General features: G+C 42.0%; 4 protein-coding genes across 7 annotated transcripts in view; 1 reads left to right on the plus strand and 3 right to left on the minus strand.

Moving 5' to 3' along the window:
• Positions 1-256: 256 nt before the first annotated feature.
• LOC141008119 (uncharacterized) lies at positions 257-4572 on the minus strand. Of its 2 annotated transcripts, none has more exons than XM_073480347.1 (8): positions 4382-4572; positions 3818-4020; positions 3503-3607; positions 3293-3388; positions 3070-3177; positions 2707-2824; positions 1810-2049; positions 257-1595 (listed from the first exon to the last, which is right to left on the minus strand). In XM_073480347.1, the coding sequence occupies exons 1-8, from the start codon at positions 4395-4397 to the stop codon at positions 766-768; spliced, it is 1716 nt and encodes a 571-aa protein (XP_073336448.1). In that variant the 5' UTR covers positions 4398-4572; the 3' UTR covers positions 257-765. The 2 variants fall into 2 exon arrangements, with proteins under 2 accessions (XP_073336448.1, XP_073336446.1); XM_073480345.1 differs by having other exon boundaries at positions 3070-3180.
• Positions 4573-5486: 914 nt separating this feature from the next.
• Positions 5487-9279, minus strand: LOC141008118 (uncharacterized). Of its 2 annotated transcripts, none has more exons than XM_073480344.1 (8): positions 9084-9279; positions 8308-8510; positions 8099-8203; positions 7808-7903; positions 7595-7705; positions 7379-7496; positions 6842-7120; positions 5487-6622 (listed from the first exon to the last, which is right to left on the minus strand). In XM_073480344.1, exons 1-8 carry the CDS (start codon positions 9100-9102, stop codon positions 5715-5717), a joined length of 1839 nt encoding a protein of 612 aa, XP_073336445.1. In that variant the 5' UTR covers positions 9103-9279; the 3' UTR covers positions 5487-5714. The 2 variants fall into 2 exon arrangements, with proteins under 2 accessions (XP_073336445.1, XP_073336444.1); XM_073480343.1 differs by having other exon boundaries at positions 5487-6628.
• Positions 6024-16177, plus strand: part of LOC141008115 (uncharacterized) — a 29856-nt gene continuing 19702 nt past the window's right edge. The window contains exon 1 of one of the 2 annotated variants that reach the window (XM_073480340.1): positions 6024-6044. In XM_073480340.1, coding sequence (XP_073336441.1) covers positions 6032-6044 — 13 coding nt within the window. In that variant the 5' untranslated portion in view covers positions 6024-6031. Of the gene's footprint in view, positions 6045-15239; positions 15336-16177 lie in introns of those variants that run through there. The other variant, XM_073480341.1, reaches the window with a different exon arrangement.
• Positions 10282-15914, minus strand: LOC141008117 (uncharacterized). The gene is made up of 9 exons (XM_073480342.1): positions 15415-15914; positions 14983-15061; positions 13850-14052; positions 13656-13760; positions 13431-13526; positions 13219-13329; positions 12848-12965; positions 12374-12658; positions 10282-12174 (listed from the first exon to the last, which is right to left on the minus strand). Exons 1-9 carry the CDS (start codon positions 15724-15726, stop codon positions 11264-11266), a joined length of 2220 nt encoding a protein of 739 aa, XP_073336443.1. The 5' UTR covers positions 15727-15914; the 3' UTR covers positions 10282-11263.

The following is a 16177-nucleotide window of genomic DNA, read 5'->3' on the forward strand; positions in this document are numbered from 1 at the left end:
ATGGGGAATCGTCCTGATGTAACAAAGAACACATCAGGATGCAGAGCAAAGTGAATTTCTTCGATAACCCTGGGAGGATCCTCAAAAAGCCTTCGTGAAAAAAGTAATTGTGGAATGATGACTCAACAGTTGAGGGTTTAATAATGGTTATAGTGCAGCACTGGGTTTGGTCTTTTTGGTATAGATCAAGTCATTATGTCTCTGACAGAGTACAAATGCAGATATTTGTAGGCAAGAGGAAAGAAGACAGAATGACTGTCATGTTATAGTCATTTATTTATGTCACTAAAGGTCAATCTCTTCTTTCTTGTAGTTGTCATAGAGCCTGGAAACGAATTTCACTGGACAAATGGACAGCCAACGCAACTGCACCAATGTGAGCAGTAATACAGCACCTGAATTTCTTCCTTACCCATTTCTGTGCAAAACTATCTACCACCATATTAAAATCCAGGGCTCTGGCCATATCGCTAGTTGCAGCTATCTAAAAAAGGTTTTCCTTTTTGGGACTCTTAACATTTTCCGCCCTTCACTTAGGTGATTCCTGCAGTTTGTGGCACAAAAAGAAATGCTGGTGATAATCCAAAACCCAACATGTTTATTATATGAGGTTATATGGACAGACCTCAAATTTATATATCGATTAGGCCTTTTAAAATAAAGAGTGCTGAGTCAATATTCAATTTAAGTGATGCAAACACAGCTTTGAACTGTTCAAACCTATTCTGTCCCATATATCAGAGTACAGGCTCCACACTGAAACCATCACTCTGAAGATGTTTTCGCTTCTCTCGTCTTTCTGTGAGTTCGCATATGTGACTTCAGGTTGCCTGCCAACTTAAATCTTTTGTCGCAGACGACACACTTAAAATTTTTTTCTCCGGCGTGAATAACTTTGTGTCTCCCAAACTCCGAGGGGTAACGGAAAGACTTCCCACACTGGTCGCAGGTAAATGGACGCTCAACTGTGTGAAGTCCTTGATGGACTTTAAGTCTATGCAGCGTGACGTATCTTTTCCCACACTCCTTACACTGATACGGTCTTTCACCCGTGTGCATCCGTGTGTGGATGAGAAAAGCACTCGAGCTGGGGAAGGCTTTTCCACATTCACTGCACAGGAACGGTTTGTCCCCTTTGTGCAATCTCATGTGGTGCGTCAGCGTGGACGCCTGGTCGAATTTCTTACCGCAGATCTTACAGCCGTATCGGCGTTCCCCAGTGTGAACTCGCATGTGAGTTTTCAGCACTTTCGGACACGGGAGCCCTTTGCCGCAATAGGAGCAAATGTACGGCTTCACTGTAGCGTGAGCTTGGTGGTGCTGCTCCAGACGACGCTTCGTCTGGAAAGTCTTGTCGCATTTGTCGCAGCGGTAAACCTGCTCGATTGCTGCGTGTTCAGATTTTTGATGGTGTCTTAACATCATTGGTTTTCTAAAACTCTTGCCACACTCGGGACAGGTCAGGTTTTCAGCTGTGCTGGAACGCAAGTTCGGCTTTAACGCTCCAGCGCTACGGCTCCCCTGGACTGTGGTGCTGTCCGCTGCAGGCTCCTCCAAGATTTCGTCCGAGAGCGTCACTTGTGTCTCGTAAACATCTGGTGGAGAACAACAGGTGCTTTGAGGGACTGAGTCACTGGCATGATTGTTTGTAGTTAGCACTTAACGTTACATTACATCTGACAAATTGTTAAAGAAACCTGGGATTTGTATTTACCACAGGAATGTTGCTTTAAATAGCTTCTCAGCTAAATCTATGCAATATTCATTGAACGTAATATGTGAGATATCTCGTAAATGAGGGATGCTCACGAGTGTCATCCGCCGCACCACCTTCTTCATAAAATGAGGAGGAAGTGAGAGGTGACAGCCTACTCTCCTCCAGCTGCGGGTGTGATGGAGTAGGTTCAATGGAACTGTTGTCAGTCTCTTCATCGCTGCTGTTATCACCGCTTCCATCTCTTGCGTGATCAGCGTGGTCTTCTGATGCCACCGACGTCTGTCTAGATGCAAGTGTGGACAGGATAGTGTCCGACATGAAGGAGAATTCACCTGAAATAGGAAATATTCATGTTAGAGGTCGGAATTTCATGTCAAGAGTGGTGCCGATTGCTGTAAATACTTTTTTTTTTAAAAACTAATCAAAATTTTTGCAGCTACTAAATTTAAGATTTAGTCATCCGTAATTATAACAGATTAGATCAGAAGTAGGTTTCGGTGAAAAGATTAAAGGTGCCCTGTGGAGTTTTCTTGTGAAACAAAGGTTATGTTTACATTCAGCATTACTCAACAAAACACACCGTGTGCATTCCAGATCCCTTTCCTACCTCAAAAAACATTTGCAAAGATGATTTTAAAAGCACAATATGTAATTCCTTCCACTTAGTCACATTCTCCGACGTCCTTCCTCACTTTCTGATGCATTATCTGGTGTTCCCCTGGAAGTTATAGCAACATAGTGTCATACAGTGACCTCTTCCCTGCTTTTGCTCACTTGCTGTTGCATATCTCGGCATGAATAGGTATCTCTTCACCCACGTACTTGAGTGCACGAGACAAGCAAAACTTGGCCACAGGCTACTAGAGGTCAGAAACTCCACAGGGAACGTTTAAATTATGCAGAATTCAGACAAAATCAGTAAGAAGGAGTTTCTCTTCGCATTAACACCACAGCCCTATACAGAGTGCCAAATGTAAACAGGCCTTTACTTTGAGTCAGCTTTTGTCGATACTTTTGATGATGCAGAATCTTCCTCAGGTCATCACGATCAGGGACAAACTCCTCAAACTGGAAGTCGAAGGAGGTCAGGTCAACCATGGTGGATATCTGGAAAGGTGGAAAAGAGCAATGTACAATAACTTAAACATCACTCTTTGAAAATAGTGTAATGCAGTACTGTGTGGACCCGTACAAGATTAATCCATAGTCCTTTTTCGCAAACTGCTTTAACAGTTTTACTTTAAATCAACAAATAACACTATTAGTGCAATTAAAATACTTTTTAAATAGTGCATGAGCTCTGAATAATAAAACCGTCCCAAGGTGACTATACATAACTCAATGCAACTTACTTTTAAGAAACTTGGTACTGGGAAGAGCTCTTCCAGTCGGAGGAAGAACTCCCACACCAGGATCTGCAGCACTGTATCATAACGGGTTCCATACAGCTCTGGGAACACCTCCTTGGACAGGAAAAATAGAAGAAATACATCCTTAGAAAAGAAAATACAGTAAACACGTGAAGCAGATAAGAAATAGTTTCAATAGAGATCACAAAAATGGAACAGAACTCACCTTGAGAAATTTATCCTTCTCACATCTGTCATTGAGTAATGTCTGAACCAGCTCCACAAATGCGGACCTTGATGTCTCCACATCTCCATCTTGATCCTGCCATGAAGCCCAGGAGAGGTTTAATTTTCAGAACCAAATCAAACCCTGTGGTATATTAACTTTGCATCTCTGTCTGACAGTAAAAACATATTCTATTCAAACATTTCCTACCTCTTCCCCATTGCACTTTATTGAACTATTCTGGAAAAGGCTGATTTGTTCCTGGATCGCATCCGAGTCAACAGGATCCACCTTCCCAAGAAATTCCAAAATCATCTGAAAAACACAAAATTTGAATTATGTTCAGTAATAACCGATGCACCTTTGCGCCATGTGAGGATACAAAGTACAGTAAAATGCTAATACTTATGTTTAAGTAGGATCATGAATACATTATGTTACACTTTTGTGTTTCTTGGCTGAAATTATGACTCACTTTTCTCCACAGATATACATAAACCAAGACATTTTCTTCCATTTACTCACCCGAGCTCTCAGTCCCAGGATGAGCTGAGCCCTCTGCTTATAGTTCATAAGCTCTGGGACCATCTCTGTCACTAATGTGATGAATTCAACCAGTTTGCCATACTGGTCGACATTTCGCTCCTGGACCACCTGCCACATACAGGCTGACATCAGCCTCAGTGGAGGGACCATGAGGTGTACGGATGACATAGGGAGATAAGGATCTGGCAGGAGGTGCAAGCAAGGAGAAGTAAGAAAAAAAAAACTTCAGTTACAACAGTACATTTATAATCTAATGTCTGCTATACACACTCAGTGGCAGCTTTTACTGACATTCAACAGTGTATTGATTATAAACAACTAGCAACAAGACATCTCAATGTCAAGCACTATATGACCTGTAAGTAGCCTTTAAATGACCAACAGGACAGGCTGGTTGGTTGGAAACAGCCTGCTAAGGTGTTAGCTAACATTTTGAGAGCCTGTAGCAGAAATAGTGAAAATACCAGCTATTTACTAAGTAATGTTATAAAGCTATTCACATTAATGTCATATAAGAGAAAGCACCCAGAGTCAAATACAGACCTCGATATCTAGCCATGCTAGGAGCGCAGATAGTTAGCTAGCTTAAGTACTGCAGCCGTACGTCGCTAACGTTATTTGCAGCGTTTAAAGATCCCTCCTAACAGTTCGTTTTATTGTTGGAGAGAGTACTAATGCATTGGTAGATAAAATGTTATACTTTTCCCAGTGCAGACATTGTTTGAGGAAAGTGTAGCCTAGCTAGCTAGTCTTAAAAAAAACAGGAACAGCAACAAGGGTGACACTTTCTGTAAACAGCCTTCAAAATAAAAGTGCCCTCTTAACAAAATTTTAATTAGGCATGTATCACATGTCAAAATTCTCCTCCTGGCCTGTGCCAACTGTCTTTACCATACGGTAATTTGTGCTGTCTTTTCAAATGTGACCACCACATTAATGTTGTTTGTATTTTTAAACGTTAGTCAACTTGCTCTATTTTTATTCTGAAGGCGTGAGACGATTAACGGAAGTCCTGGTTGCTGTGGAAATGCAGATGTTGCCAGTTCCAAAATTAAATTTTAGCTCAAAAAGCTCAGATCAAAGTGTAAACAAGTATTATTTCTGTCTTTCTGCAAGACAGTAACATTTAAAAGGTGTGTTGAACTCACAGTAGCCCTACTTTAATATATGGGACATAAAGAACATGAATAATAGCCTATTTGTGTTGCATGACAGTACAAATACCATGAATTGTCTCATCTGTGTCATATTAAAACCTATTCATTTCCTTAATGCAAGTAAAAATATGTTTTTATTCTTTGGTACACACATTCATTGGGGTCATAGAGGCTACAGTGTAAACCCTGTGGACATATGGTCATCTTAAGTAACATTTGACTTAATATTTCAATACAATCACTGATTTTTACCCTCTTAACTAGAGCCGGACCAATATATTGAGCAGGCCAAGGGACAGAGGGGTTGTTTAGTTTAATGTTACTCGACCAAGCCTCTGAAAACAACAGAACCAAAAGAGACAGTTTGTCTGTCATGGGTGGGTGAAACAATGGGGTTCATCCCCACAGAGTAAAAAAAAATAACACCTACTGCGTGCATGTCAGCTAATAAATGACAAGAAATTGATGTACATTCAATAGTTTGTCCACCAGCGAGTAGAGACAAGTTTATTTCCGCTGTAAAATGTCCTGCCCAGTACACTTCATGGTCACAATTACCAACACAAACACATTAAGGGACCGTATCCTTAAATTTAAGGAACCTTATCAAAAATGTTCAGACATTTCAAATTGCACAATTTATCATGATAGATTCGTTTTAACTCACACATAGAACAGTACAGTACACATGCCAACAACCTGTCTTTAAAAACAATATGTTAGACATTTTTATGGACTCGGAGATGTATTTTCATGTTGGATTTCTGAGAAAACGTCTTGTGACATGTCAAACACTTGTGGGGTTTCTCTCCTGTGTGCGTCCTCGTGTGTTTCTTCAGTCCTGAGCTACAGTGGAACGATTTGTCACATTCAGAGCACGAGTACGGCCTCTCTCCTGTGTGGAATCTCCGATGTATAGTCAACTGTACAGCCGTGGCGAAACCCTTATCACAGGAATCACACTGGTAAGGCCGCTCCCCTGTGTGAGTCCGTGAATGCACCAGCAAGGCCCCGGAGCTACAAAAGGACATTCCACATGTGCTGCACAGGTAAGGTTTCTCTTTCATATGCATCCTGAGGTGCACAGTGCGCGGATATAACTGTGTGAATGTCTTGTCGCAGAAAGTACAGGCGTACGGGCGCTCACCCGTGTGAATGCGTACATGGGACTTCAAGACTGCATTTGTCAGGAACCTCTTGTCGCAGTACGAGCAGGCGAACGGCCTCTCTCCGCTGTGGCGCCGCAGATGAACTGTAAGCAAAGCCTGAGAACTAAATCTCTTGTCACAAAGGCTGCAAGCAAAAGACAGGACTTTGGGTTTAGAGTGAGTAAGGAAATGTTGATTCAGGTCTTTTTGACTTTTGTAAGACTTGTCGCACTGATTGCACTTGAATGGCCGTACAGAAGAGTGAACGACGTGATGTTTTTTCAGGGAGGAGGGAGATGCAAAAGTCTTGCCGCACTCCAGGCAGGTGTTTTCAGTGGGTCTTTGGGGGTTGTCCCTTAATTGAAGAGAGATGTTGCTCTTTTCTGAAGCCTCCTTGTTTCTACCAAGATCCAGATGTTCCTTCATTCCTTCCAATGAGCTTTGCGAACATCTGGGTGGCTGGAAGGCGGATCCACCAGCTGTTTCTGCCAACAGGAGATAGAAGAGAATAAGTGAGGAATTCACTCAACAGAATCAACGTGCCGAGTGAAGACATTGTTCCAGTTTGACTTCACAGCCAAGCGCACAGCCTGAGTGAATGAGAAGCCAAGTAACCAAGCTTTAAACACGGAACAATTTAAAGTTATTCGTACACGATAAATTGTTAATTTAAAATTACCAGCAATGCAACACTTCACCTTTGCCACCTGCAGCAGCGGCTTCTTCAGAGTGTGGAGAAGAAGTGAGAGGTGACAACCCGTATTCATGCGGCCGAGAGTTTGGATTAGTTTCGATAGAACTGTCGTCTGTGTCTTCATCGTCCTCACAAACGTATTCTACGCTGCAGCCGTCTTCTTGCTTCAGAGTCTTCTGTTCCGACGTTATCTGACTGATTTTTTGATGGTCTTCAGATGCCATCGAAGTCTGTTTAGATGCAAGCGTAGAGAGGATAGTGTCCAAGGTGTTGGTAGATTCACCTGAGAAACACATAAGATTCATTTTAGAGGTCAAATTCCATGTAAAAGACTTCATTTATGTCTTCCATCAACGTGGATTTTCACCCACTTATTATTTAACTTTGAAACAGAACATGTTTTACCCGCATTCCTCATTGAACTGAGCACAATTGGCAAAAGCACATTTCAATACATACATCAGTTACAAAGTTTTCAAGTTGCACCACACCTTGACTGTAACTGGGAGAAATAAGATGCCAAATGCTGACAGATTTTTACTTTTCGTCATCTTTTGCTGCTCCTGTTGGCGCTGGAAAATCCTCTTCAGATCTTCAGGGTTGAACACAAACTGCTCAAACTCATGGTCAAGGGAAGAAATGTCAAACATGGAGGAAACCTGGAAAAGAAGAGTAGGTGGATTTTAAACACAAGATAGCTAATTACCTAGAAATAATCCGTAAGCCAGCATTTGGGGATCAAGTGGATGTTGCCTACCTGTGAAAAACTTGGTACTGGGAGGAACTCTTCCAGTCGGCTGAAGAATTCCCACACAAGGATCTGCAGCGCTGTATCAAAACGGGCTCCATACTGCACTGAGAAGACCTCCTTTGACAGGGAAAACATAAATCACAAAATAAACTTATCATTTTACAGGCAAACGCACAAGATAGATTCGAAAACAACAACATATGTTGGTGTAAAACTCACCTTGAAATATTTCTTTTTCTCAGATTCGTCTGTCAGTAATATTTGAACCAGCTCCATAAAAGCTGACTTTGAAAACTCCACCGCTCCATCTTGATCCTGTCATGAAGCCCAGGAGAAGTTTGTTTACCAAATCCTCAGTTTTCATTTCAAATGTCTCTCTTATTTAAAAATAGCTCAATAATTTCATTTAAATGTCATTGTTTCTGTCATGTAATAAGGATATAGAAATTATCTCTTTCTCTTGTAGATAGCCAGACACACAGATGACATCCCGCCATCAACACTGCCCACCTCTTCATGAATGTTGTTTGTTGTCCACTCTTGGAAACTGTTGAGGTGATCCTCGATAGCTTTTAAGTCAACTGTATCCATCCTCTTTAAGTCTTCAAGGATGAGCTGAAAAACACAAAGTGAAATCTTTATACCTAAATTTCAAAATAAGCGTTTTGACCAGCGAGACAAAAATTATCCAAGTGGTCTTCGTGATCACATTCACTTACCCGAGCTCTCAGTCCCAGGATCAACTGAGTCTTCTGTTTGTAGTTCAGAAGCTCTGGGACAATCTCTGTCACCATTGTGATAAATTCAGCCAGTTTGTCATAGTGGTCTACATTTTGCTCCTGGACCACCTGCCACATACAGGCTGACATCAGCCTCAGTGGAGGAACCAGCAGGGGCAGGGATGATAGAGGGAGGTGAGGCTCTACAATAACAGTATATGCAAGCAGTAAAACAAAATTATACTTATTTGATATACTGTCTAAAAACTATAAAGAGTGCACAACAATCATGACCATTAAGTCTATTAAATGTCAGAAAATCAGGACATACACACATTGTAATTTTCTATAGCCTTCACATTGCTTGTTTTGTCCGCCCTGCCGCTACAAACAAAGATATTTGATTTACAGTGATATAAAACTGAGAGAAGAAGCAAATCCTCATATCTGAGAGGACTGAACCAAAGAATAATTAGTGTTTTTACTGCATTAATGACTTAAATGATGATCAAAATACAGCAGTTTCACGCGGGTTTCCAATCCTGTATCTTCCTGACCAACAGGGGGCGCTTTAGTGCGACAACCCCGCGCAGCTACACTCTGAACTTAGCAGTAGCAAAGAAGAAGAATGATTTTTAGCAGTATATTTCGACTAAATTGAGCTCTACTGAGACCGAGCAGAACTACTAAAAACTGTTTAACATTACTAAATGTTAACTATGATCTCTCTCACAAACGTAGTTACAAGCATAACGTTACCCGGTGTAAATACAGACCTGCAGGACTTGTTGCCATTTCGAGAGCGCGTTAGTTAGCTTAGCTTAGCTTAGCTTAGCTAACCGTTACAGCCAGTTTTTTAGCGAGTAGTAGAGTTGAGAGCTTGTCAGTCAACCTGTACGCTTTATTTATAAAGCTGCCTATACATCCTTCCCAAATGCTCTGCGGATATTGCCGTCCAGGGCCATTAGTTTGCGTTTTAATGGGGGGGAAAAAATAGTCGTTAGCTAGCACTTCCGGTTCCCAGTTTTCAAAATAAGAGGTCAATTCAGTGAGCTCACCACAAGGTAACAGCTTGTTTTGTTGTCTTGAAAAGCATGGAGAGTGAGGGATTGCTTACATTTTGTCACACACAACAACTTTTGTATTTGTACGTGCATGTGTGTGTGTATACACACAGAAAGAATGGGTGACAAGTTAAAGAATAAAAGGAAATACCATGTCAAGATGACTCTTGATTGCTGCTGAGGAAAATTGCACACAACTGATCTGGATTTTATGTCAAATAGATGTATTTTATACACTCATTATATAACACTCAGACGCGCTGCATAACCAGGGCTTACTTGTAATAGAGTATTTAAAAATGGCAGTATTCCTAATTTGCTTGCTTTAAGTAAAATATCTGAATACTACTTTCACCCAATATAGATATCTGTACACATAAACCACTGCTTGGACTGGTCACACCTTTGCAACATAGATAATTGTGCCATCTAGTGTTGTAAAATCTGAATTGCTGGGTTGTTTCAGTCTTCATCAGCCAACCAGGAAAAAGTGTTTACCCGTGATCTGGACTGAGGATAAAAATAAAACATAGTTTACTGCGTTGCGTCATTGGATTATAAATTCAACTGAACATTATCTGTAGATATCACAAGCACTCAGGTCTATTAATAATTATTATTAGACACACAAAGAAAACCCCACACGTTTAATGGACTGTCTCTCCCTTCTTATTTGAAGCTGAAGCGAAGAGCAACCAAAACTTGTTTTTTTCTCCAGAAGCCATTAAACATAGGATGGAAGACAGTCAATGATGACAACTAAACAATGATTATTATGTTAATACATCATATATCACACCATATGCAGTCCTTTTACTTTCACTGAAAGATAAAACAAAACTATTAGTCAAAAAAGAACGTGTTGCTGCAATTATTGTACAGCATTTTTAAACAAAAGTTTACCACTAGAGTTTGTCAAAGGCAAGTTTTATTGGAGATCTATTCAGTTTGCCTGGGACTTGTTCAAATGACCACCTCTGAGTCCTGGGGATTCACTACAATCAGAACCTATCAACATCATTAACAATTAATGATGACTACGGCCGCAGTCACAAACATCCTCGGGCGGTTTCAACATTTCAGAGGCTCAAGGATGTGAAGCGACATCTGAGACATCCCACAAATGTGAGGAAATGTATATAAAATGTGAGAAACCCTACAAAAGTGCATCAGTAAAAAAAAAAAAACACAGCCCCTCCACAATTATATAGTTTGTCTCAGAACAACAACAACCCATTTCACTCTCTCTCTTTTAATCTGGCCGTCTCTCGTTCTCATTTACAGAAAATCCTCCCTGTAAATCTTGGCTTAATATATGTTTGTATGCTTGACGTGCCGGAACAAGTCCCATCCATGACACCCAACAGACACCACAGGACACCCCCAGATCTCCTGTGTCCATGCTTTAATGGCTCACAGCGATCCTCAGTGTGGCCACCCTGGTTCAGACTTGTTTCGGCACGTCCCACAGATACTTGATCAGATCAGGATCTGTGAAATTTGAAGGCAAGGATAACGCCTCGAGCTCTTTGACATGTCCCTCAGGTCATTCCTGAGGAGTTTTGTGGTGTGACAGGGAGCGATGTCCTGCCATTGCCATTGAGGGATGTACTTGGTACTCGACCCAAGGTTTTGTAGGCAGAACATTGCACTCTAAAGGAGATGAACAATGTTCTTCACTACCTGTTAGTCCTTTCATAAGGTTCTGTGTCCAGGATTTAGTGGCACCTACTGGTGAGGTTGCACATTGCAACCAACTGGACACCCCTTGTCTCATCCTTTTCTCAGGTTGCCACTAAAAATGTGAAAAGGCCGTCCCCAGAGACAGTGTTCAGTTTGTCTGTTACGGGCCACTGTAAAAACATGGCAGTAAAAAAAGGCGGCCGCATGCGCTATTTTTTGTGGACTCGGAGATGTATTTTCATGTTGGATTTCTCAGCAAACGTCTTGTGACATGTTAAACACTTGAAAGGTTTCTCTCCCGTGTGTGTCCGAATGTGTTTCTTCAGTCCTGAGCCACAGTGGAACGATTTGGCGCACTCGGAGCAAGAGTACGGCCTCTCTCCTGTGTGGAATCTCCGATGTCTTCTCATTCTTTCACACGTGGTGTAACGATTTCCACAGACGTCACACTGATAAGGCCGCTCCCCTGTGTGAGTCCTTGAATGCACCAGCAAGGCCCCTGAGCTTGGATAGGACATACCACATGTGCTGCACAGGTATGGTTTCTCTTTCTTATGCACCCTGAGGTGCACAGTGTATGTATACGACTGTATGAATGTCTTGTTGCAAAAAGTACAGGTATACGGGCGCTCACCAGTGTGAATGCGCTCGTGGGACCTCAAAACAGAACTCGTCATGAACCTCTTGTCGCAGTACTTGCAGGCATACGGCCTCTCTCCGCTGTGACTTCGCATATGATTTTTGACTATAGTCGGAGAACTAAATTTCTTATCACAAATGTTGCAAGCGTAGGGCATGAGTTTAATGTTAGAGTGAACACGGTAATGTCGCTTCAGGTCATTTCGCCTTTTAAATGGCCTTTGGCACTGAGTGCACTTGAATAGCCGTACAGAAGAGTGAGCATCATGATGTTTTTTCAGAAGGGAGGAATGAGATGCAGGAGTCTTTTCACTTTCCAGCTCCGTCTTTATGATGACATCGGCTCTGCCTCCTGACAACGACTGGTTCATGCTCTCTCCTGATGCCTCCTTGTTCCTACTCAGATCCAGATGTTCCTTCGCTCCTTCCACTGAGCTTAGCAGGCACCTTTGAGGCCGGAGGGCGGCTTCACCAGCTGTTTCTGCAAACAGGAAACAACAGAATAAGTGAATGCACTCAAGTGAAGATTTTGTCCCAGTACGACTTCACAGACAAGCGCATGCCTGAATCCTGCCTGAGTGAATCAGATGCAGAGTAACCGAGCTCACCACTAGATTGAGAATATCGGAACATTTTTTCCAGTTGACTCAGATATCGTGTGAAATACAAGGGATACTCACCATCATCACCTGCAGCATCAGCATCATCGTAACATGAAGAGGACGTGAGAGGTGACAGCCCGTATTCGTTCAGCCGAGAGTCTGGATTCGCTTCAGTGGAACTGTCGTCGGTCTCTTCATCATCCTCGCAAGTGTATTCACCGCTACAGCCGTCTTCATGCTTCATAGTCTTCTGTCCCAACTTGATCTGAATGATTTTTTGATCAACATGATCTTCAGATGCCCCCAAAGTCTGTTTAGAAGCAAGCGTGGAAAGGATGGTGTCCGACATTAAGGTGAATTCACCTGAGAAACAGAAGATTCATGTTAGAGGTGATATTCTATGTTAAAGGCAGTAAAGTGGGGCTGGTTGTCAAGCAGGACTACAATTTATTACAAGTTGGATAGAAGGGATTGGCAAAACCAAATTTGATCAGTGAAAAAAGTGTTTCAGTGCACTGTTACTGCGAGAAATACATTTGAAAAGAATCTCACTTTTAGCCAGCTTATTCCGCTCCTGTTGGTGCTGGAAGATCCTCTTCAGGTCTTCAGGTTCGTAGACGAACTGCTCAAACTCATGGTCAAGGGAAGAAATGTCAAACATGGAGGAAACCTGGAAAAGCAGGCAGAATTTAAACACAAGACGTATCATAAATTTGCAAAAGACTCTGAACTCTGGCTTCTTCTTTCATGATCATTCTTTACTGCGCTGGTCTACCTTTAATGCAGTGATGCTGAAGAAAAAGTCATTTTAGCCCCCGTTCTGTGATAGCAGCCATTACTACACAGTGGGAAAAACGGCAATAGCTAATTACCTAGAAATAATTCGTAAGCCAGCATTTGGGGATCAAGTGGATTCTGCCTACCTGTGAAAAACTTGGTACTGGGAGGAACTCTTCCAGTCGGCTGAAGAATTCCCACACGAGGATCTGCAGCGCTGTATCAAAACGGGCTCCATACTGCACTGAGAAGACCTCCTTTGACGGGAAAAATATAAAATATGTAAATTATTTTACAGACAGACACACAAGGTCAATGCATATATTAATGGCAACCCTTGTGTTGGGGTAAAACTCACCTTGAAATATTTGTTTTTCTCAGATTCGTCTGTCAGCAATGTTTGAACCAGCTCCATGAAAGCTGACTTTGAAAACTCCACCTCCTCATCTTGATCCTGTCATGAAGCCCAGGAGAAGTTTGTTTACATGCACCAATCTTCAGTTTTTATTTTAAATGTCTCTAATACTTGAAATAAACAATATAAGAATTTCTGCAACTACATCCTGACATTAACAATACCCACCTCCTCACGCACGTCATTTGTTGTCCACTCTTGGAAACTGTCAAGATGATCCTGTATGCTTTTATAGTCCACCTTATCTTTCCTCTTTAAGTCTTCAAGAATGAGCTGAAAAACACAAAGTGAACCCTTTATGCTGTTGACTACCTTCTCTCCACGGATAAAATATCGCAAAAAGAGTGCCCACATTCACTCACCCGAGCTCTCAGTCCAAGGATCAGCTGAATCTTCTGTTTGTAGTTCATAAGCTCTGGGACATTGTCCGTCACCATCGCGACAAATTCTGCCAGTTTGTCATAGTGGTCCACGTTTCGCTCCTTGGCCACCTGCCACATACAGGCCGACATCAGCCTCAGCGGAGGAACCACGAGGTGGAGGGACGATCGAGGGATACGAACATCTAACAGGAGACGGCAGTGAAACGAATAAAAATCAAGTTATGAATTGCACAACAAAGAGTCCGAAAGCGTAGCATCAAGAGTGCACAACGATATATTCATCACGCAGTAGCTTCTTTGACAGTCACGTTGCAAAGGACCATGGGTTATAATAACTATATGTTGTAGGGCTGCAATTAGTATAAGACAAGAAGCTTGTCAAGTAGTGCGTGCTGTATAATTTTATTGAATTATATTATACAGGATTAACTGATGGCGTTTGGTCTCTGGTTGACTCTCAAAAGCAGAAGGTGGTAGTAATTATGAATCTTCCATACCAACAGGGGGCGCTGTGTGCTTGAGGGGGGCTAGTGTGTAATAACAACCCTGCTCCAGCCAAGAAGAACTATGAACCAACTACAACATTGAGGGGAAGAACATTATTACTTATTTTGAATTCAAAGAAAAGAAACTATGTACTATAGTCAACCTTTATATTTTATTAGGGAAATTTCACATCCATAAATGTAAATTTCAAAATTCTTCACCATCATTTAAATTGTTTTTGACTGAAGTTGATTATTATTTTAAGTCTCTTAAGTTAATTACAAATAAGAAATGTATATCAATAATGAATATTCACTCAGAAATTTTTAACCAATAATCTGTCACAACAATTATAATTACAATTCTCATGGGATTACGAGTTCTGTCACCAAGAAATTTCTTTCTTTTTTTTTTTTTTTATTGTTAATTTGATTGTTTGCCTCTTATGTTTAACTCTTGTTATGCTATCATATGTATAACTGTATTGTTACTACTGTACGGAAATGTGAGCTGGAATGACTGAATTATTTGTTATTGTTGCATCTTTCAATAAAGTTGAAAAAAACCAAAAACAAACTATGAACCAACTATCATTACTAAATGTATAATATTATCTCTCTACGCACCCTGTGAGGACTTTGATTCCTCCTGGTTGGAGATATCCTGTGATACCCTGGGCACTTTAATGCGTCCCGCTCCGTCATCCTTGAATTGATAAAGAAAAGTGTTGTTATAAATAGTTTCTGCTATGTAATAAATTATCTGCTGTAGCTCCAAGACACACACACCAAACAAAAACAAACGGAAATTATGTCGTGATGCATCTTTGTTACCACTTCCGGTCTTTCTTGCTTACTTCGTTTTGCATGTCACGACTTTGGAAAGAGTTGTTACCAAGTTACTTTACAGTTTGGTCGCTGGTCATTTTATGACAATAAGTAAGAGGGAACACGTGTGCTGCAAGGACACATGAAACAATGTAGGTATAATAGAGGGAACGGAAGTTAAAGAGAGTAACTTAGGCTGTCTAGCTGTGTACTTTAATTACTGTCACGCACCTCAAAGTCGAAACTGTCCGTCTCTCGGTGTCTGGTGAACTGGGCCAGCCACCCCAGCTCCAGCAGGATCGGTGGGGCCACACCGCCCAGGACGCTGCACTTCATGTTGCTCCTTTTTTTCGCCTTCACGAAACGATCCCGGATGTTTTTCCACAGTCTCCGACAAAACGCCTCCTCCTCTCCTAGGTTGTCGGCTATCTCCCTCCACGAGTTTGCGATCATTTCGTTGTCCTTGTGCTCTTTCATCGATGAGTCGTACAGATGTTTGTGCAGGCGGACCTGCGCGGCGACTCTTCTCTGCGCCGAGTCCATGTTGAAGCTACGCTGCGCGCGCTGAAAATCGGGAGTGCGTCGCGGACACTCGCGGAGCCCTCGCGCTGGACGCGTGATTGGACGCAGGAGACGTAAAAGACTTAATTTCTGCTATGCTCACTCTCGCGCCAGGCCACAGCATACAGGAACCACTCACACAGGAGCGTATATATAACGTATATATGTCTATAAACAGAATTAACTCAGTAGTAACGAATGCGGCCCGCGGGAAGGCGGATCTGTTCGCTCCGACCACGCCCCCATCCGGCACGCCATCCATGCTGCGTTCAGGCTAAGTGGGAACTTTGAGTGCTTACCAGTGTCCGAGTAGTACCGGTGTAGTGCCGAGAAGAGACTGCTTGCCGAAAAACGACTGCCCCCGATGGGAACGCGCATCAGTTCAGAGGAAGTGGGCGTAGGTCTACTACGGGTCAGCTGGCAGACGCAGCAC

Source organism: Pagrus major, chromosome 14, assembly GCF_040436345.1.
Source record: "Pagrus major chromosome 14, Pma_NU_1.0".
Taxonomy (NCBI): domain Eukaryota; kingdom Metazoa; phylum Chordata; class Actinopteri; order Spariformes; family Sparidae; genus Pagrus; species Pagrus major.

Bases quoted from the DNA above. Each gene is read 5' to 3' on its own strand.
- LOC141008119 (XM_073480345.1), bottom strand. The intron at 3,608-3,817 runs GTGAGTAAATGG...TGTGTTTTTCAG, and splicing joins TCCTGGGACTGAGAGCTCGG to ATGATTTTGGAATTTCTTGG. The intron at 3,389-3,502 runs GTAGGAAATGTT...GCTTCATGGCAG, and splicing joins TAAAGTGCAATGGGGAAGAG to GATCAAGATGGAGATGTGGA.
- LOC141008118 (XM_073480343.1), bottom strand. The intron at 8,204-8,307 runs GTAAGTGAATGT...TGTGTTTTTCAG, and splicing joins TCCTGGGACTGAGAGCTCGG to CTCATCCTTGAAGACTTAAA. The intron at 6,629-6,841 runs GTGAAGTGTTGC...TCCTGTTGGCAG, and splicing joins CGCTGCTGCAGGTGGCAAAG to AAACAGCTGGTGGATCCGCC.
- LOC141008117 (XM_073480342.1), bottom strand. From the start codon at position 15,726: ATGGACTCGGCGCAGAGAAGAGTCGCCGCGCAGGTCCGCCTGCACAAA. The intron at 13,527-13,655 runs GTGGGTATTGTT...GCTTCATGACAG, and splicing joins CAAATGACGTGCGTGAGGAG to GATCAAGATGAGGAGGTGGA. The intron at 12,659-12,847 runs GTGAGATTCTTT...TCTGTTTCTCAG, and splicing joins GCGGAATAAGCTGGCTAAAA to GTGAATTCACCTTAATGTCG.